The sequence below is a fragment of the Neoarius graeffei genome, chromosome 27 (assembly GCF_027579695.1).
Source record: "Neoarius graeffei isolate fNeoGra1 chromosome 27, fNeoGra1.pri, whole genome shotgun sequence".
NCBI classification, from domain to species: domain Eukaryota; kingdom Metazoa; phylum Chordata; class Actinopteri; order Siluriformes; family Ariidae; genus Neoarius; species Neoarius graeffei.
The window spans coordinates 39,152,843-39,175,906 of record NC_083595.1 but is presented as its reverse complement, the minus strand read 5'-3'; the positions used below and the strand labels follow the sequence as shown (position 1 = coordinate 39,175,906).

General features: G+C 41.8%; 1 protein-coding gene across 1 annotated transcript in view; it reads right to left on the bottom strand.

Annotated features, from left to right (window-relative positions):
• Positions 1-22,562, bottom strand: part of smad3a (SMAD family member 3a) — a 112,603-nt gene extending 90,041 nt beyond the window's left edge. Inside the window, exon 1 of the mRNA XM_060911691.1 lies at positions 22,203-22,562. Within this exon, the coding sequence (XP_060767674.1) occupies positions 22,203-22,405 (203 nt within the window). The 5' untranslated portion in view covers positions 22,406-22,562. The remainder of the gene's footprint in view (positions 1-22,202) is intronic.
• Between the last annotated feature and the right edge of the window lie 502 nt (positions 22,563-23,064).

Here is a 23,064-nt window from a genome sequence, read left to right as displayed (position 1 = left end):
CTGATAAACTTTCCTGTTTGCACAGCCACCTCGACACGCCACAGAATGAGCTCGTGGGCTCTTTCACAGATTCTACTGACTTTGAACTTTTGCACTGAGCGTGAAACCCACGCCAAGAGTGTGGTGTGACACAGCGAGCTTCCGAAAGCAGATACACACAGCAACACAGTGCAGATATCCTCTGCTGCTGGGCCAAACAGGATGTGAGACTGATGATGGAGGACACAAACAGGTGCAGAGGCTCATGTTAAAAAAAAAAAAAAACAACAGAAAACAAGCACAAGGCTTTAGATTTGCCGCCACCAGTTAAAAATATTATGAATGAAGTTTCCTGACATTTAAAAGAAGCCTGGCCTTAGGACTGAAAAGTCACGGAATTCCTGTTAGCAAAGAAATTTCGTCAAACAGCAATATTATGCACAGAAAATAAGAAGGCCACTCAAGTTTTTTTTTTTTTTTTAAAAGAAACAAATAAATGTGACAATTTTTTTTTAACACGACAATTTTATATAATTTTCGTACTTTTTATTATACGCTTTAGTGTTTTGTAAGCTGTATCAGTGTTGTAGTCGAGTCACTGAACCTTGAGTCTGAGTCCAGTCTTGAGTCACGTCAAAGTCATTAAAAATTTTGAGTCGAGTCCGAGAACAAGACTCCAACCGCGCCATTTGACGGTGTCTGTTTCAGCCGCATTAGTTTGTTCCTGAACGTGACGTATGAACAGGTGAATGTGCATTCTCTTTGTAAGCGAGTGTGAAGTATTCTGTTAGCCTAGTAAACTAGACCCACCCGCCTAGCGGCCAAAAATATTTTTGCCTACGAGTGGGTCTAGCCTCGCACCATATAAACAAAACACCCCGGGCATCAAATCGTGCCCGCCAATCACAACGCAAGGTTTTTGTTTGGATTCTTTGGGCGGGCTTTTGCAGGAGTGACGACAAAGCTGCGCGACGCTGGAGAAAGCACAACAGGAAAGATGGCTACGGCTAGAGAACAGCGCGCGTTTGACTCCGCTTTGGAATCAGTTTTAGAAGAATTAGACTTGGAGTTTTCGTTGAAACATGAGCAGGAAGAGGCTCTCCGCTCATTCCTTTTCAAGAAGGACGTTTTCGCTGTTTTGCCGACCGGCTATGGCAAAAGTCTGATCTACCAGCTGGCTCCGCTCGTAGCCAAAAGGATGGGGCTAGTTTGTGCAGTACGAAGAATTAATAAACAGCTTTGAAACATTATTTTTGATTGTTTCTTATTTTCCCGTTATTTTAAATTTAAGGGAAATTATTTCACCAAACACCACTAAATAAAAATAAAAACTCAAAAACAGTTTAAGCAAACCCTTGAAAAACACTTGAAAAAAAATAAGAGTTAAGTATGTGGTACAGACTCCAAACTTGTGGTCATTATCTCCAAACTTCTTAATATCTAGAACCTGTTTATTAATTAATACGCATTTTGAAAAATTATTTATTTCAAGGCCTCCCCCACTGCTTTCTGTCGCTCTGACTACGTCATAGTCACTGTTGCGCTGATTGGTCAGAGCGTTGGCCTATACGCACAGAGACAGTTTGAAAGACAGCGGGTTGTTCCTCCCACCCCCTTCGGAAATGTCTACGAGCGAGGCCAGACTAAATATTCACATTTAGTCTGGCTTGCCAGGCTAGTATTCTGTCAGAGATGATTGAGAGACAGACGCAAGTGCAGAAGGTGGGTTTATTAATACAAGTGAAGACAAATAAACAATCCAGAACGGCAGGCAAAACTGTAAAATGGTGAAACAGGCAATAGGTCGAGCGAGGCACAAACAGGCTATCGTAGACTTGGCAGAATCAAAGACGAGAAACAGGAAATCAGGGATCAGGAATCCAAACAAGGAAATAAAGCTCAGTAATGTGCCAGCAATGCAACTCAATACTTCGCAAAGCAAGTGTGTTTTCACAGTTTTTATATCAGCGTGCTGATTGCGCCTTACTCCTGTGCAGGTGTGAGTCGTTTACGGCGCGCACAAGAGAGTCCGCTTGGTGCACGCGCTGTCCGGAGTGCGCCCAAGAGTCTATCTGATGCATGCGCCAAGGCGTACAGGTGTGACACGGACACGAAATTAGTACAAAAATTAATGCAGATCTCATCTCATTATCTGTAGCCGCTTTATCCTGTTCTACAGGGTCACAGGCAAGCTGGAGCCTATCCCAGCTGACTACGGGCGAAAGGCGGGGTACACCCTGGACAAGTCACCAGGTCATCACAGGGCTGACACATAGACACAGACAACCATTCACACTCACACCTACGGTCAATTTAGAGTCACCAGTTAACCTAACCTGCATGTCTTTGGACTGTGGGGAAAACCGGAGCACCCGGAGGAAACCCACGCGGACACGGGGAGAACATGCAAACTCCACACAGAAAGGCCCTCGCCGGCCACGGGGCTCGAACCCGGACCTTCTTGCTGTGAGGCGACAGCGCTAACCACTACACCACCGTGCCGCCATTAATGCAGATATAAATATCTTATGCCAAATTATTATGGCATCCTCGTCTTCAATTTACGAGTCCGAATGCAGTTAATGCACGAGTCCGAGTAATCAGTGCTCAAGTCCAAGTCGAGTCACGAGTCCTTAAAATTAGGGCACGAGTCGGAGTCCTGGATTCGAGTACTACACGCCTGAGCTGTATTACAAAAGCTGCTAACAAACAAGAATTTTTAGACGTTTACCTGCAGGAATGTTTCCTCAAATTTCACTTTCAATGGAACTCTAAAGGACAATGGTTGAACTCAGTCTATCAACATTTATGCAAAATATGCATATATATTTGCAAATCAGTAATTAATCCTCCAAACATTTTTAAAAGTTAAAATCTGGGGTGTTTCACAGTCAGGGTACACAAGTTTGTGTCACGAACATCAAAAAATCAAGCTTGACTTTTTGGCACAGCTTGTGAACTACAGTAAATGAGGCCCTTGGCTGTGCCATTTATCGTAAATTCCCAGTGCTGTCAGTGGTAAGAATTTGTAACTAGACTACAAACAGCACTGTGCTGTTACCTGGTTAATGGTGAGAGTACCAGAGAGGACAATTTTTCACAGACAAACATCATGGTTTTTGTTGGTAACCACTGTAGCTCATTTTAAGGATTTAAGTGTATAACATGGTGGTGTAGTGGTTAGCACTGTCGCCTCACAGCAAGAAGGTCCTGGGTTCAGGCCCAGCGGCCGGCGAGGGCCTTTCTGTGTGGAGTTTGCATGTTCTCTGTGTGGGTTTCCTCCGGATGCTCCGGTTTCCCCCAAAGACATGCAGGTTAGGCTAATTGGTGGCTCTAAATTGACCGTAGGTGTGAATGGTTGTTTGTCTCTGTGTCAGGCCTGTGATGATCTGGCGACTTGTCCAGGGTGTACCCCGCCTCTCGCCCATAGTTTTGTGGGCAGCTTTACTGGCAATAATTCTTCAAGTATGAAATGAGGCTCCAACTGAACTATTCAGGGGATGTAAGGTAGCTTAATATTAGGACTGGCAACCTCTTCAAACGAGACCAAATAAGGCTGAAACATAAAAAATGGCCAAAAATGGGATTACTTAAAGTGCATATCCTGGACCAATTTTATGTTTTTTTTATATGAAAGTATGTCCCTTTACACACTCATCCAGAAGGGTAATTTTGCACAAGGCCATCTGTCTACAGCAGAAAAAAATAAAATAACAAAACGCGTCTGGAAAAATCCCAACAGAGTCTGGAGCCAGATTCGTGACGTTATCTGCGGAAGCGCCAGCAGGCTGCGCGAGCTTTGCACGGTTTCAGTGCACAGCCTGTGTAGACCAAGCGCTCCCATTTCTCTCTCGTTGTCCGGTCTTTTGGGAAATGATGAGTACTAATCCCATCATGATTGGTGTTGCTACACCCTCCTACGATACATCTGTTAACCATTTTAATAATTACGCGATAACGTTGAAGAAATTTGCAGAAAACCACCAGGTCGTTTTCTCGTAAACAAACCAGCGCTGACGTAGGATTCAGAAGGAGGCGTCCCGCAGATGATGTCATGAAAATCGATGTTTGCCGGGAAATCCAAATGCCAAGTTTTTCAAAGGCGGACCAATTCGCCTCAAATGGCTTGATTTCAACTGAATTTTTCTGGTATTGCGCAAGGTAAAAAAATTGCAGAGAATGCAGAATGTTACAGATATTTGACCAAAGTTTAATATAAAATAGGAGAATTACATTGATCTTGCTCCTGAATTTACCCGTGATATGCACTTTAACCCCTTCAATGCCCTTGGACGAGTCACGTACGTCATGAAATCTTTTACCGCTGTGTCTTATGACATACGCTACTCGTCATAAACTCCTCCTTTTATGTACTATACATGGTACGTTGGCCCAGTGGTTAGTGTGTCTCGTCTCGTCTTGTCTTCATCTGCTTATCCACGGCCGGGTCGTGGAGGCAGCAGTCTAAGCACAGAAGCCCAAACTTCCCTTTCCCCAGACACCTCGGCCAGCTCCTCAGGAAGAACACCGAGGCGTTCCCAGGCCAGCCGAGAGACATAGTCCCTCCAGCGTGTCCTGGGTCTTCCCCGGGGCCTCCTCCCAGGGGGACATGCCTGGAACACCTCCCCAGGGAGGCGTCCAGGAGGCATCCGAAAGAGATGCCCGAGCCACCTCAGCTGATTCCTCTCGATGTGGAGGAGCAGCGGCTCTACTCCGAGCTCCTCCCGAGTGACTGTGCTTCTCACCCTATCTCTAAGGGAGCGCCCAGCCACCCTGCGAAGGAAACTCATTTCGGCCGCTTGTATCTGCGATCTTGTTCTTTCGGTCATTACCCAAAGCTCATGACCATAGGTGAGAGTCGGAATGTAGCTCGACCGGTAGCTTCACCACGACGGACCGGTAAAGCGACCGCATCACTGCGGAGGCTGCACCGATCCGCTTGTCGATCTCACGCTCTATCCTTCCCTCACTCGTGAACAAGATCCCGAGATACTTAAACTCCTCCACTTGAGGCAGGACTTCTCCACCAACCTGGAGAGGGCAAGCCACCCTTTTCTGGTCCAGAACCATGGCCTCGACTGTATGAACAACTGACTTTTTTTCCCCGTTTCCGGTTGAGAATACGCCGTGTGCATTCTGGCTGCCGCTTCTCACCGGAGCTTCTTATTTTATTTTATTTTTCTCTTTTGTTTTTATTTTTTGTGTTTGTGTAGTTCGATGTTTGTTTTTGTTTTGAGTGTTTTGTCCACCGGTTGTAGTGTAGCTCCGCACCCAGTTTTGGGCGTCGGTTCCCTCCAGGCCTTGGTTTGCCGTGGGTGATGCCTGTGCTCCTAGCTATGGACTGCAGTGAGCTCATTGCTCATTTTAACATCGGGGTTGTCCAGCGCTCTGTGCAGCAGTGCTTGGCATGATGTTCCGAGCGATGTTGGCTGGTGGCGTTACGGCGGCTGTGCAGGCGGTTTGGGACATACCAGAACTCTGCGTGGTGGTGTGTCTGTGCTTGCTTTGTGGATCCGTGGCGCGGTGTTCCAAGTGATGTTGCCCGGCGGCGGCACAGCGGCTGTGCTGGCAGTGTGGGACTTGTTTTCATGCGCCTTTTGGTGGGACTGGGGCTGCTACACCATTGGAATGACATCCTGACCTTTATTTGGTGGACTTTTTTTTTTATTCCCTATAACTGTAAAGCGACATTGGGTTTTGAGAAAGGCGTTATATAAATTGAAATTCTCATCTCATCTCTAGCCGCTTTATCCTGTTCTACAGGGTCACAGGCAAGCTGGAGCCTATCCCAGCTGACTACGGGCGAAAGGCGGGGTACACCCTGGACAAGTCACCAGGTCATCACAGGGCTGACACATAGACACAGACAATCATTCACACTCACATTCACACCTACGGTCAATTTAGAGTCACCAGTTAACCTAACCTGCATGTCTTTGGACTGTGGGGGAAACCGGAGCACCCGGAGGAAACCCACGCAGACACAGGGAGAACATGCAAACTCCGCACAGAAAGGCCCTCGCCAGCCACGGGGCTCGAACCCGTACCTTCTTGCTGTGAGGCAACAGCGCTAACCACTACACCACCGTGCCGCCCCTAAATTGAACTTATTGTTATTATTATTATTGTACTTCAGTAATACTTGATCCATTCCATATAATCCACTTTGGTACCCTGACTGTGACACAGCCCATCTATACCTGTGTAATTTGTCCTTTTTCAGAATAAAAAAGTGCCTCTGTTTTTACCCGAACAAATACGCAAGCCAACATTTTGTGAGGAATACATAAGTAATGGGAAAAACTTGGGGAAAATGGGAAAACCATGGCCTTATGGTTAGAGAAGCAGCTTAGGGCCCAAAAGGTTGCTGATTCGATTTCCTGGACCAGCAGGAATGGCCGCAGTGCCCTTGAGCAAGGCACCTAACCCCCAACTGCTCCCCAGGCTGCTCTGGGTACGTTGTATGTCGCTCTGGATAAGGGCATCGGCTAAACGCCACTAATGTAATGTAACTTTTTACCGTACTGTTGGAAGGTTGGGTAACCCTTCACGGTCAGCCTTTCTCATTCTGTCTCATCCTAAAACCAATACTGTTTGTTTCACATTTGCATATTTTATGCTTTTATTGACCAAATTACCAACTGTCCTTAATAGTGCTTTCAAAGTGTTTTACAGATTTATTTTCCTCGGCGCACACATACATCCTATCTATTTGTATTGTGGATAGAAATTCAGATAAAAAAATAAGTATTCATTTATGTTTTTTCCACTGTCTGGTGGAGAAGCCATGCTGCAAATATGATTGATCTTGATCCACTTAGAATTGAAAAGGATGCTGAAATGTATATATGTATAATAAAAGACATATTCAGACAGATTTGACAGAGAAATATTACATAAACTATAGAAAGTGCATTTGAATAGGCAGAAAAAAAAGATAAATTAAATGGTTAGTTTTCTGGAAATATCGCTTGTTCCACACTCCAGCCCAGGCAGTAATGCACCTTTAAGTTGGAAGAAGAAGAAGAAGAAGAAGAGGAAAGCCCCAAAAATACAAAATAAAAGCAACAAAATATGGAATAAAAGTATCTGATGGTAAGAGAAAAAAAAGTCGTATCTTTTTTTATTTTTCGAGAATTATTATTATTGCATTTTTCACAAATTGCTCCTGACATTTCGCCGGTTTGTTTACATTCTAAGCCAGGGGTGGGCAATTATTTTTTCCATGGGGCCACATGAAAAACAGAAAATTTTGTGGAGGGCCGGACCAAAAAGCTGAACTAAATTCTGCATAATATTAATTGTATTTCTTTATATAAAGCAGTAAATAACATTGTTTTTACAAGCTGCTAAGACTGGTAAGAGTATGGAAAAAACGAGGTTGCCTTACAAAAAATGTCATTTATTCAATCAAATTTCCCAAAACAATGGTTAACAAAATGTGAACGTTTGTACCATTTTTTCAGTCACATTCACCCCAAAACATGATAAAGACATCACAATATTGTCTTTCTACTCCAAATATCAAGCAAGATACATCATATTATAATAATGATGTCCACATTTGTAGTCTAATCACCTCATTTGGTGTTTTTCATTTGGTAATGCCAACTCAAATTGTAGTCTTTGAACACTGCGATCTGCTCTCCGCAAACTAAACACACGGCTTCATCTCTGACTTCAGTAAATAAATACTTAGCAGTCCATGTTTTGTTGAAAGCCCTGCATTTGGCATCTACCTTTCTTCTTTTTGCGGACATTTTGGGGACTAAAGTCTTCTTGTGATCTGCTCGCAACAACTTCGATTCGGTGTAGGTATCAGATCTACAGATCGGCTCGGGCTCCGGCGCCTGCTAGTGACGTCACACGATGTGATTGGCTGGACCGTTTGAAGGATGACGTACAAGTTTGTGGTTGGTCTGGACAAATTACGGAAGTAGTTATCGCGGGATTAGGTTTCGTGGGATTTCATGTCATGCTCATTTCGTGTGCATTGCGTTTTTGTTGAACACAACTTCAAAATAAAAGCAATGCACATTCAGTCCATGCATGAGGTAAAATTAGAAAATATGTTTATTTTGTAATTTCTAATTAACCTTATGCGGGCTGGTCAGAATGAACCAAAGGGCCGGATGCAGCCCGTGGGCCGTAAAATGCCCAGGTCTGTTCTAAGTGGAAATGACTTTGTCAGACGTTTTGTATAAAGTTTTTATTTATCGATTTTGCAAAAAATAAAAATAAAAAAAGTTCCATTTCTCAAAATCCAGTGACTGTGGATAGAATAAGACAGTTATTCCATTCAATCTCATTGTACATGACTTATAGCCAACTCAGCAATACGCGCCTCATCGGCTATCAGCTCATGTACGACTTGATTTCGTGGAGCAACTTAAATATTCAGATGTCCATGGTATTTTTGGACATATTTTTAACACAAACCTTACAATCAGCACATATTCAAGCATGCTAGTTCGAGCATTTAGCTACAAAATCTAACCCTGTGTCCGAAATCACTCCCTACTCACTATATAGTGGACTATATAGTGAGGACGCCATTTTGTAGTGCTGTCCAAATGTATAGTGAGAATTATTACACCCTATACAGTGCACTCAAAGTATCCCACAATGCACCATGAAAAGTAGTGTACAACCATGCAGCGCAACGGAGTAGTGTCCGAAAGTGTTTCTTCATTTTACCAGTGAGCTCACTATATAGGCCGAATCCCATTTCACCCCTTGGACCAACCCCTTGGCCCTTCCCCTCCATTTTGCGCGTTCACGTGAAGGGGTAGGGGTATCCCAATCCCAGTTAACGCGGAGGGGTAGGGGAAGGGGTAGGGCTTCTGTACCCCTCCAAACGGAGATTTTCCTGGAGCTGACTCCGAACGAAGGGGTTTGAGTGATTTCCCACAATGCCATGCGGATTTCAGCGAGATTTCATGCAGATTTCATAAAGATGGCGGTTCCCGCGGCGAAAGATTGTCATAAATGTATTTTCTCCATTATTTACGTGTTTTAAGTTGTTATCCAGAGGAAACACGCCGCTTGATTCGCTTTCGAGCTGAGAATGAGCAGCGATTTCTGAAATCCAAGCTGCTGCTAAAAAGCTTTGGGAGTGAGTATTGTTTTCGGTTGCTTGACTGCGTACGTTTTGTTCTGTTATTCTCGCTTTTATTGTTTACATGAGTGTTCTGACACCTCATTCTGTCGGATGTGGTGCACGAAGCGCCAAAGATATCCCATTCAGTGGTGTTAGTTAACAAATCACACCCTGCCAGCAGAGATTTCTGGCTCTGACTGTAGCGGCTGGTCGCAGCCAATGACGCATTTGGTTGCGTTTTGCTAACGTAAACGCTCACGGAGGTACGCGATGACGTATGCGATCGTTGAAGGGCTATCCCAATACGTAAGGGTTGAATTTCAAGCCCTATCCCTTGTAGCTCAGTTTCAAGGGGAAGGGCCAAGGGGAAGGCGGAGGGGAAGGGGGAGGGGTAGAAATTAGAATTGGGATTGGGCCATAGTCCTCTATATAGTAATTCCCTATATTAGATTAGATTAGATTAGATTAGATTAGATAAAACTTTATTGATCCCTTTGGGCGGGTTCCCTCAGGGAAATTAAGATTCCAGCAGCATCATTACAGATAAACAGAGAAAAGAAATAGAGAAAACTTCTAGATAAATTAAAATAAATTTAAATAAATCTATATAGTGAGTACGGAGTAGTGAACGAGTGGTTTAAGACACAGGGTATCCCTCTGTTTGATTTTTCACTATCCACCATGACACCCTGTGCAAACATCAACATTTAGGCACGCTCTTGTTCTACATTCCCGCCAGCACCTTATGAGTCCTCATCTTACCATTTTTCTGCTCAATTCCACCGACTGATATCAAACAATCTCTCTGTATGTCTCGGAGCAGGCCTTGAGAGATATTGAGCAGCATGTACAGACAAGACAGCATTCTGTAGTACAGCAATGAACTTCAGTCTCACTCCCTCTGTAACTTATTGTGTGTGAGGCGAGACGAGGTGAGAGGAGGCAGAGACGTGTGAGGAATCAAATGGTCGGAGCCAGGGATCGAAGACAGGACTGAAGACTGTGCTAATTCAGAATACTCAATCAGGGAAAGAAAACAGATATGTAGACATCTGCAGAAAAAAAAATCCTGGGGGGGCGGAGGGGAACTAATACAGCTACGATAATACTCAGTGCGTTTACATGCACATAGAGAAAATCGAATTTCTGCCGTTGCTCGTCTGAAATCGAAGTTCTAAATGGCATGTAAACACCTTAGCTCGGCTGAAATTGAACCGAACTTGATTTCTCGCAATCGAGCTACACGACCTAGATTATGCGATTTCTGCCGAGCTACTTAGTGCATGTATATCCTATCGAGCTACGTATTCGAGCTACTTACTTCAGCACCGCCCCTTCCGGAAGTGACGAGTGACGAGACCACAAGCGGGAAACACAACAGCCTCGGTCGGCATGACACTTCACCTTAGCCGCCCACTTTATTAGGAACACTTCTGTTCGTACATACAAACTACAAACACTCTTCTTAGAGTTTAGGGACAGTGTACAAATTAAACATTATCCTTGTGGTAAGGACAGATGTCTGTACCAGGTTATAGCAGTACATGCTAATTTCCGCCTGTAGTCCCTTTGTTTATACTCTTGAATAGCTCTTCTTCATGACGACAACCGGAAGTGTACCAACACGATGGGGCGTGTAGCGCCACCTGTGGGTCGGGTGCACAATGCACCTCACTCAATAGCTCGATTTCACAGTGTGCATGTAGGATTGGATTTCTCTGGCACCCCTGCTGGGACCCTTTGCTCGATTACCGACAGCAGCTCGATTTGGATGCGCATGTAAACGTACTGAGTGACTAGAATTACCGGTAATCATAACCACAATCCCGAACTCCTGATCCACACATGAACTACTGTATAAATATAACTAACTGTTGTATTGGTGATTAAAGAACCTAAATAAGCTATAGCCTAATGGTTAGAGAAGTAGCTTAGGGACCAAAACATTGTCGGTTCAATTCCCTAGACCAGCCAGAATAACTGAAATGCCCTTCAGCAAGGCACCTAACCCCAAGCTGCTCTGGATAAGAGTGTCTGCGAAATGCCTGTAATGTAATGGAAATTACATATAGTATGTATTTTTTTCCCTTCAAAGTAGCCAGCGTTTCCCTTGATGACACTTTGCACACTATTGGCATTATCTTAACCTGCTTCATGAGGGAGTCACCTGGAATACTTTTCAATTAACAGGTGCTTCGTCAAAAGTTAATTAGTGCAATTTCTTGCCTTTTAATGCGTTTCAGCTCAACAGTAAACAGTAAATAATAAAAAATACAATAAATAGCCCTATTCCGCAAATGTAGTAATCCATATTATTTTTTTCACGGTCCGGTTTCCATCAAATCCTGCTCTCTGATTGGCTGGCAAACAGGTCCGTATCCTACGATACGGACCCCGGTTACGGACCCCGGTTACAGACCTCTGGCGACTCGCTTGTTCACAACAACAACAAACATAGTAGCGATTTTTGTCAACATTTATTTTCGCACTTCTCAGGAGAATAGCATTAATTTTACAGCATGGATAGCGATAACGACAGTGTTCACAGCGAAAGCGAGTTTTGCTACCCTGAGGAAGAAGAAATAAAAGAAAACATTTCAGGAGAAAGCTAAAAACCTCTAACTGTTGCTAACGCTGAGCAAAAACATGGCTGAATCCTCATCTCATCTCATTATCTCTAGCCGCTTTATCCTGTTCTACAGGGTCGCAGGCAAGCTGGAGCCTATCCCAGCTGACTACGGGCGAAAGGCGGGGTACACCCTGGACAAGTCGCCAGGTCATCACAGCGCTGACACATGGACGCAGACAACCATCCACACTCACATTCACACCTACGGTCAATTTAGAGTCACCAGTTAACCTAACCTGCATGTCTTTGGACTGTGGGGGAAACCGGAGCACCCGGAGGAAACCCACGCGGACACGGGGAGAACATGCAAACTCCGCACAGAAAGGCCCTCACCGGCCACGGGGCTCGAACCCGGACCTTCTTGCTGTGAGGCGACAGCGCTAACCACTACACCACCATGCCGCCCTGGCTGAATCCTGAATGACTCAATTTTGTATAAATAGGGGACTACATAGGCGGCAGAATGTAGTTTTTTTTCCTGCCATGGAAGTGCACTTGTACACCGAGGAGGAAGCAATTTGCATTACAGCCGTGAATGAGGATTCAAAATGGCGGCTTGGCTCGGTTTTCCCTTTCGGGCGCTTTCGTTTTCTATTAGAATTTGGTAAAGAAAAAAATAAATATATTATTTACCAGCTTAAGGTCGGTCCGTATGGTGAAATACCCTGACCTCGGTCACGATATGGACCTCCCAGCTGGTAAATAACATATATTTATGTCACGAACCGCTCAACCGCTCAATGTTTTTTTTTTATTGCAAAGCATAACACGTCTTGACACAGCAAAGTGAAACCTAAGCCGAGCACCGGCGCGGGGCTAGCAAGAGAACCATGAGTGAAATGATCTACTGTTTGAGTTAGTCTACAACTCTAATCAGAGAGATAGGTTACACAGTGACGGTAGGCTTGACATGCTTGATTATAATATAAAGTACACTATTATATTAAGTTTAAGTTGTTCGTTGATAAATATTGCATTGAATCTGATCTTTACTGTTTCAGCTCACTTAACACATTTTGTACTTTTACACTTTCTGCCTGTTGATGCGTCGCGCTGTCCAATCAGAGGCGGCCAAATTTGCATATTACAGGAAGGATTTCTGGGATAGCATTGAGTTTACAGTTCAGAGGGATCTGGCTTCTTTAGATGCTGTCTTCTTAAAACTGAATAAATATTTAAAAAGAGCCAAATTAGCCAGTCTTCTGAACGGCTCTTTTCAAAGAACGGATCACAAAGATGCGGATCCCATCAAAGAGCCATAAATCCCATCTCTACTATCGCGCCCTGCCCACGCTGGTTCTTTGGGGGAGGAGGGCAGAGGATTCTGGCTGTGCGGGGTGTGGCATTACAGTCTAGCTGCTATCGGTTTTCTAAGCAAAGTCTCTGTTCCAAGTTCCTGGCAGTTTCAAAAGCTTATGAAAAACCTACATCATGTCACAGAGCGTTAATCTCGCGATAAAAAAATTATCGCCGTTAAAATTGAGTCAAGTTAACGCGTTAATAACGCGACATTTTTGACAGCACTAATATATACATTTCACAAAGGAGTCTTGTCATGCTGTATAACAGCGAATAAAACAATCATTAAAATATATTAATGAACTAGATTTTAATTATTATCTTAATCGCCATCATGCAGCAGTAATAAGTTACTATAATACATTCAACTTAGCTTTTTTTTAAAGCCTGAACATTCATCTCTATAACCAAATTTGACTCCATGCCTCCTATTTTTGTGCAGTATCTGGGCTGTTTGGATTAAAATACACAGTTTTTCTTTCCTAATACCCCAACGGCTGATGTGTTTGCATGCCACAGTTTCTTTCTCAACATAGCTTCACCCAAAGACTAGCAGAGGGTTAGACCACAAGCCACAGGTTCACTCCTGAGTGACTGAGTCGGATCAGTGGCTCCAGGCTCTGCTTTCACTTCACTATCTGTTGAGAAAAAAAAAAACAACAACTGCTCTGCAGGGTAAAACCACCAGAGGCTTGGCCCTCTACAGAAACACACCTTCCACCAACACACACTCGGTTCAAAACACAAGAGGCGGTGTCTATATAAAGAATAGCTGTGAAAATGGTTTTAACAACTGCATAGCAAACTACTACTATAGTCAAGAAATATGTCCGATATACATGATATGAATGTTGCATATCTGATCCATACGTATATCTCAGAAGGATCAGAAACCGGTAAGACTTTCCAGGCTTCAAAGAACAGCACCATGCTCAAAAACTGAGCAGCTGGAACAATCCAGGGACTATTCAAGCTTTTTTTTATTTTTTTCCAGTCTAATCTCTATCCACAACACCTACTGTATGTATGCAGTTGGCATACAAAATGCATGTTTTCTGTGCTGGGAATAGAAACTTGTTGGGGCAGATGCTAACTTCCTCTACAACTCCCCATAGGCTTTCATTTTAAGTAAACAGGGTTTTTTTTTTTTGTATATTTCTCAGTACAGGGAAGAGTGTTGAGATTAAACAAAACGCTGGCCAAGTAATGAAACGCTCTCTAAAATCGCAGAACGGATTCAGTATCCATAATGCGTACTGCCTGGTACTTCCAGCTTTGGGTTCATAAAATGTTTAAAAGGAAACAAGTCATCAGCTAACACAAGCAGGTACAAATAAACTGATGGAAAAACTGAGCCAGTTCAGATGTTTGCTTTGCAGGATGCAAGAGGATGTCCGAGTGCACAGGATGGTCTAAAATAACACATTCGGGACTTTTATTTTGAGGGGTTTTGTTCTCTTTTCATGTATTTGACAGACGAGCATGATGGCAGCTTGTCAACCAAATAAGCTTGTGACGTTACAATAATAGTAGTAACTGACAATTAACTGAATAAAACCTCAAAGTTCAAGTTGTTAAGCATCACGGCCTAGTCAGGATAAAACGCAGGCTGATGAATAAACCAGGTGGCACGCCCTCACAGCTCCAGGGTCCACGGTTCGATCCTGAGCTCCAATTACCGTATGTGTGGAGTTTCACACGTTCTCCCTGTGTCCGTAGGGGTTTCCTGTAAGTTCTCCGGTTTCCTCCCACCATCCAAAAACATGCCGGTAGATGAATTGATGAATTGGCTATGCTCAAATGAATGAGTGAGTGTGTGTGTGTGTGTGTGTGTCCTATGACAGACTGGCTTCCTATCCAGGGTGTGTTCCCGCCTCAGGCCCAGTGATACGCTCTGGATCCACCATGACCAGGATAAAGCAGTTATTGAAGTTGAATGAATGAATGAATGAATGAATGAAAGCAGGACTGAAGGAATGAAAGAATGAACAAACAACGTGCAAGTTTAAAACCCTTACATGCCTCATACTTTCACACCCATAGACACACTGCACAGCAGCTGGAAAGCTCTACAGATTAAAGGTTGGTGGTGTTATATAACGTAATCAGGCAAGAGACCAGGGTGAAAGCCTGAGGCACTGTAGCGCTGTGCTCTCTAAACCACAGTGCATCATATATCCATGAAGACAAAGCAGTGGAAAATCACTTACGTGACGATGGTATTTCAGCGTATATGAGTAACACTGAATTCAGAGCTGGAATGTGTATAAATATAAAGGCTAGCAAGGCTGATCTTGCCAAATGACCAAAACTGAGAGTTCATGATGAGCTCTGATGGGTGTGAAGTCAAGTCCTACTGTAGATGTGATGCACTCACAAACAAACAAAAAACAAACATTCATTAATGAAAGCCTATACTTTCCTTGTTGCTGGTGTGGGCCACTCAAAAGTACATCTTTGGTAGCCTGGGCCCGCCCATCCTAAGCGTGACGCAACACGAGGGCCTGTTGCGAGCTTAGTCTGGCCAGGCAAGCTATCTCCAGCTCTTCCAAGCTCCCGAAAAATCGGGAACCAATCAACTTTGAGCATCTCCAACGGCCCTGGGTAGAGGCGTGTTCAAGGCACTGACGTAGTAGAACTGCGACTGGAAGCCATAGATTGTTTACAGAATCTATGCCGGAAGCGCTTCATTCACGCTTCCGCATCTATTACGCATAGATGCTGTATTGAAAGCATTCAACGGGAAGTTCTCATTGAAAACGGAGCAAAGAGCAGCCCTGGAGGTATTTATTGAAAGGAAGGACGTTTTCGCCTTGCTCCCGACCGGCTTCGGTAAGAGTTTAATCTACCGGTTAGCCCCGTCGCGTCGCATACGTCAGAGGAAAGAGTGATGTGATTGGTTTAAGCTTCGTCACAGCCTTTTCTGGCTTCGACCAGTAGCAAACTGAGGCATTTCAGGGAGGCGGGTCAACCACGGGCTCTGGGAAACGGTTGGGCTTACTGTAATATCTTGGCCAGACCAATAGCTCGGAGAGCTTTGAAGTCGCGTTAGCCAGGCTACATCTTTGGTACATTTAGTATGCATTTAGTATTATTCCTAGAACTGTGTATGTAGTGTACCTTTAAAGTGCATATCACGGGTAAATTCAGGAGCAAGATCAATGTAATTCTCCTATTTTATACTAAACTTTGGTCAAATATCTGTCACATTCTGCATTTTGTGCAATTATTTTACCTTGTGCAATACCAGAAAAATTCAGTTGAAATCAAGCCATTTGAGGCGAACTGGTCCGCCTCTGGAAAAACTTGCCATTTGGATTTCCAGGGAAACATTGATTTTCGTGACGTCGCGTGCGGGACGCCTCCTTCTGAATCCTACGTCAGCGCTGGTTTGTTTATGAGAAAACAACCTGGTGGTTTTCTGCAAATTTCTTCAACGTTATCACGTAATTATTAAAATGGTTAACGGATGTACCGTCGGAGGGTGTAGCAACACCAATCTTGATGGGATTAGTACTCATCGTTTCCCACATTGCGCTCAGGTGACAATTCCATATTTCAGTGCAAAATCGCTAGCTGCTAAACTTGGTCTACACAGGCTGTGCACTGAAACCGTGCAAAGCTCGCGCAGCCTGCTGGCGCTTCCGCACGTGACGTCATGAATCTGGCTCCAGACTCCCTTGGGATTTTTCCAGACGTGTTTTGTTTTTTTTTCTGCTGTAGACAGATGGCCTTGTGCAAAATTACCCTTCTGGATGAGTGTGTAAAGGGACATACTTTCATATAAAAAAAAAAAAAGAATTTGGCCCAGGATATGCACTTTAAAGCGTCACCCTCAAAACTACATATGGTTTATTTATGTACAACCCCAATTCCAAAAAAATTGGGACGCTGTGTAAACTGTAAATAAAAACAGAATGCGATAACTTACAAATCATGGAAACCCGATATTTCATCGAAAATAGTACAAAGACAACATATCAAATGTTGAAACTGAGAAATTTTATTGGTTTTTGAAAAATATATGCTCATTTTGAATTTGATGTCAGCAACACGTTTCAGAAAAGTTGGGACAGGGGCAAGAAAAGACTGAAAAAGTTGTGTAATGCTTAAAAAAAACTAATTTGTTTAACTGGCAACAGGTCAGTCAGATGACTGGGTATAAAAAGAGCATCCCAGAGAGGCGGAGTCTCTCAGAAGTAAAGATGGCGAGAGGTTCACCGCTCTGTGAAAGACTGTGTGAGCAAACAGTGCAACAATTTAAGAATAACGTTCCTCAATGTAAAACTGTAAAGAATTTGTGGATCACATCATCTATGGTCCATAATATCATTAAAAGATTCAGAGAATCTGGAGAAATCTCTGTACGCAAGAGACAAGGCTGAAAACTGACACTGGATGCCTGTGATCTTCAGGCCCTCAGGAGACACTGCATTAAAAGCAGACATGTGTCTGTAGTGGAAATCACTGTATGGGCTCAGGAACGCTTCAGAAAACCATCGTCTATGAAAACAGTTCATTCCTGCATCCACAAATGCAAGTTAAAGCCAGATATAAACAATATCCAGAAACACCGCCACCTTCTCTGGGCCTGAGCTCTTTTACAATGGACTGAGGCGAAGTGGAAAACTGTCCCGAGGTCTGACGAATCTCATCTCATCTCATCTCATTATCTCTAGCCGCTTTATCCTTCTACAGGGTCGCAGGCAAGCTGGAGCCTATCCCAGCTGACTACGGGCGAAAGGCGGGGTACACCCTGGACAAGTCGCCAGGTCATCACAGGGCTGACACATAGACACAGACAACCATTCACACTCACATTCACACCTACGGTCAATTTAGAGTCACCAGTTAACCTAACCTGCATGTCTTTGGACTGTGGGGGAAACCGGAGCACCCGGAGGAAACCCACGCGGACACGGGGAGAACATGCAAACTCCACACAGAAAGGCCCTCGCCGGCCATGGGGCTCGAACCCAGGACCTTCTTGCTGTGAGGCGACAGCGCTAACCACTACACCACCGTGCCGCCCGTCTGACGAATCAAAAGTAGAAATTCTTTTTAGAAATCACAGACACCACATCCTCCAGGCTAAAGAGGAGAGGGACCATCCGGCTTGTTATCAGTGCACAGTTCAAAAGCAGCATCTGTGATGGTACGAGGGGGCATTAGTGCACATGACATGGGTAGCTTGTACATCTGGGAAGGCATCATTAATGCTGAATGATATATACACGTCTCAGAGCAATATGCTGCCATCCAGACAAAATCTTTTTCAGAGAAGGCCTTCCTTCTTTCAGCAAGACAATGCCAAACCGCTTTCTGCACATATTAAAACTGCATGGCTCCGTAGTAAAAGAGTCCGGGTGCTAAACTGGCCTGCCTACAGTCCAGACCTGTCCCCCGTTTAAAACATTTAGTGCATTATGAAGCGCAAAATACGACAAAGGAGACCCCGAACTGTTGAGCAACTAAAATTGTATATCAGGCAAGAATGGGGCAACATTTCTCTTTCAAAACTACAGCAACCTGTCTCGTCATTTCCCAAACGTTTACAGAGTGTTGTTAAAAATAGAGGTGATGCGACACAGTAGTAAACACACCCCTGTCCCAACTTTTCTGAAACGTGTTGCTGACATCAAATTCAAAATGAGCATATATTTTTCAAAAAACAATACAATTTCTCAGTTTCAACATTTGATATGGTGTCTTTGTACTATTTTCAAAGAAATATAGCGTTTCCATGATTTGCAAATTGTTGCATTCTGTTTTTATTTACAGTTTACACAGCGTCCCAACTTTTTTGGAACTGGGGATGTATGTTAAATGATTTTAAAGGTGCACTACATGACTCCATGTGAAAGAGACTTAATAAAAGTGCAAGAGACAAGCAAAGGTACAGTTAGTACCTTTCTTTCTGAAAGTATACTACTATGTTTGCATGTTGGGAATATACAAAGAAATGTAGAGCAAAGATGCCTTCAAAAATAATGAAACTGGAAGGGCACTCGGTAGAGTGAAAACCTCCGCCAAGCCACATGTTATCAACATCAAAATCAAATCACTTGAATCCACGATAATATAAAAGCTGTTCATCAAATTTCATCAAAATCTGTTCATTACTTTTTGAGTTACGTTGGGAACAGAAAAAAACAAAACAAAACAAAAAAACAAACAAACCCTGGATCCACATACATATCTGGATTTGCATCAAAATCTAATCAATTGTTCCTTGACCCACGGCTCAGCTTTCCTCAAAATTTCATCAAAATCCGTTCACTACTTTTTGGGTTATATTGAGAACAGACAAAACTAACAAGCAAACAAACAAACAAAAAGCAAACAAATAGAGACAAAAGCATAACCTCCTCCAGCAAGAGGTAATTAAAAGTTTCCATATTTAAAAAATACTTTCAAAACAGCAGTAAACAATAATAAATGAAAAAGTCAATATTTGGTGTGACGATTCTTTGCTTTAAAAAAATAATGATCTAATGTGTGCAGTTTTATTAGGAAATGAATTGGTCTGTTGTTGAGTTTTACTGAGCATCATACAGAAACAAATACAGTTCTTCTGGAGAGTACGACTGTCACACTGGCTTTTTTTTTTCAGCAAAACCCAGCAGCCTTTGATATATTTTTTTTGTCTGAAAAGTGTCTCTTACATCCAGTAATATGCTGCTTTATTGACTGAAATATAAATTAATAAATTTAATTTTGTGCTGGAAAACTAATGTTTGGAAATCTAAAATGTATTAGTACTGACTTGATAATGTAGATGCCATCAAATTAAAATCTGTCACAAAAGTTTGTGCTGAATAATAATAATAATAATAATAATAATAATAAAACAGAGCCTAAGACAGTAGTACAGTAGTGTGTATAGTATATACAGTATTATATACTCGATTACAGTATTATATTATTTACAGTAGTGTGTATAGAATATACAGTATCATATACTTGATTATAGTATTATATTATGTTCAATAGTGTGTATAGAATATACAGTATTATATACACTTGATTATAGTATTATATTATTGACAGTAGTGTGTGTATACAGTATTATATATTTGATTATAGTATTATATTTACAGTAGTGTGTGTGTATACAGTATTATAAACTTGATTACAGTATTATATACTTGATTATAGTATTATTATTTACAGTAGTGTGTATAGAATATACAGTATTATAAACTTGATGGTAGTATTATATTATTTACAGTAGTGTGTGTGTATACAGTATTATATACTTGATTATAGTATTATGTACAGTAGTGTGTATACAGTATTATTATTTACAGTAGTGTGTGTATACAGTATTATAAACTTGATTACAGTATTATATATTTGATTATAGTATTATATTTACAGTAGTGTGTGTATACAGTATTATAAACTTGATTACAGTATTATATACTTGATTATAGTATTATTATTTACAGTAGTGTGTATAGAATATACAGTATTATAAACTTGATGGTAGTATTATATTATTTACAGTAGTGTGTGTGCATACAGTATTATATACTTGATTATAGTATTATGTACAGTAGTGTGTATACAGTATTATATTATTTACAGTAGTGTGTGTGTATACAGTATTATAAACTTGATTACAGTATTATATTATTTACTGTAGTGTGTATACAGTATTATATACTTGATGATAGTATTATATTATTTACGGTAGTGTGTATACAGTATTATAAACTTGATTACAGTATTATATTATTTACAGTAGTGTGTGTATACAGTATTATATACTTGATGATAGTATTATATTATTTACAGTAGTGTGTGTGTATACAGTATTATATACTTGATTATAGTATTATGTACAGTAGTGTGTATACAGTATTATTATTTACAGTAGTGTGTGTATACAGTATTATAAACTTGATTACAGTATTATATTTACAGTAGTGTGTGTATACAGTATTATAAACTTGATTATAGTATTATATTATTTACAGTAGTGTGTGTATACAGTATTATAAACTTGATTATAGTATTATGTACAGTAGTGTGTATACAGTATTATAAACTTGATGATAGTATTATATTATTTACAGTAGTGTGTGTATACAGTATTATAAACTTGATTATAGTATTATGTACAGTAGTGTGTATACAGTATTATAAACTTGATTATAGTATTATGTACAGTAGTGTGTATACAGTATTATAAACTTGATTATAGTAGTATATTATTTACAGTAGTGTGTGTATACAGTATTATAAACTTGATGATAGTATTATATTATTTACAGTAGTGTGTGTATACAGTATTATAAACTTGATGATAGTATTATATTATTTACAGTAGTGTGTGTATACAGTATTATAAACTTGATTATAGTAGTATATTATTTACAGTAGTGTGTGTATACAGTATTATAAACTTGATGATAGTATTATATTATTTACAGTAGTGTGTGTATACAGTATTATAAACTTGATTATAGTAGTATATTATTTACAGTAGTGTGTGTATACAGTATTATAAACTTGATGATAGTATTATATTATTTACAGTAGTGTGTGTATACAGTATTATAAACTTGATTATAGTAGTATATTATTTACAGTAGTGTGTATACAGTATTATAAACTTGATTATAGTAGTATATTATTTACAGTAGTGTGTGTATACAGTATTATAAACTTGATGATAGTATTATATTATTTACAGTAGTGTGTGTATACAGTATTATAAACTTGATTATAGTAGTATATTATTTACAGTAGTGTGTGTATACAGTATTATAAACTTGATTATAGTATTATGTACAGTAGTGTGTATACAGTATTATAAACTTGATTATAGTATTATGTACAGTAGTGTGTATACAGTATTATAAACTTGATTATAGTATATTATTTACAGTAGTGTGTGTGTGTGTATACAGTATTATAAACTTGATTATAGTATTATATTATGTACAGTAGTGTGTGTGTGTGTGTGTGTGTGTGTGTGCAGTACTACAGCAGTGTGATATGGAGTGGAGTGGAAGTGATGCTCCTGTTCACTCCATCCAAGAGAAGTAAATCACAGAGGTGCTCAGAGTCCTGTCCAAAGCTCACACACACACACACCCCAGTGAAAGCAGTGAGTTGTGTGAATGAGTGTGAAGGGGTCCCATGCGGCTGTGTGGCCCCGGGCCCCTTGGCTCCCCCCGGACTCACCTCGGGATGGTGATGCACTTGGTGTTGGCGTTCTGCGTGGTGATGGCTTTCTCCAGCTCGTCCAGCTGTCCCGTCTTCTTCAGCTTCTTCACCAGACTCTTCACCGCCTTCTCGCACCATTTCTCCTCCTGGCTGTTCTGCTCTCCCTTCTTCCAGCCCAGCAGCCTCTTCACGATGGGGGGAGTGAAGGGTAAAATAGACATTCTCAAACTTCAAACTTCGCCCTGTCTGTCTGTCTTTTTCTTTCTCTCTACGCGCACTTTTACACGGAGGATTTAAAAGCTGACTTGAAGTGACTGGATAAGCGATCAGCGCGGCAGGAGAGCAGCGGCGGGCTGAGCGCTCCGGCTCCGGGCTTCACTCTCTACCCGCTTCAGCACACAGCCGCGTGCGCGCTGGAGCACTGCAGCTCGATCCTTCCGCCAAGACAAGTAGTCCCAAACTCATGGCGAACTATTTTCTTCCATTTTTTTTTTTAAAGCAACACACTCACTATATGTCGTCTAGTATCGAGTTGTACCTTTATACGTGTACGTTTGGGGGTGTATTATTCAACACGCGCTATCATCTGAGAGTTTGTTCAAGTTGAGAGTCTTCCGCTACAAGTGCAGTGATGCGGCTCCCTGACGTCTGCACTGAGTCTGCTTCTCATGCAAATCAGCAGCTATATGACCCACCACAGACCCCCAGACTCACAGACACTTGGCCAGTCAGAAAGAAAGAAAGAAAGCACAACTTTATTCGTCACACACTTGTGAAAGGGCGGTACGGTGGTGTAGTGGTTAGCGCTGTCGCCTCACAGCAAGAATGGCCGGGTTCGAGCCCCGTGGCCGGCGAGGGCCTTTCTGTGCGGAGTTTGCAT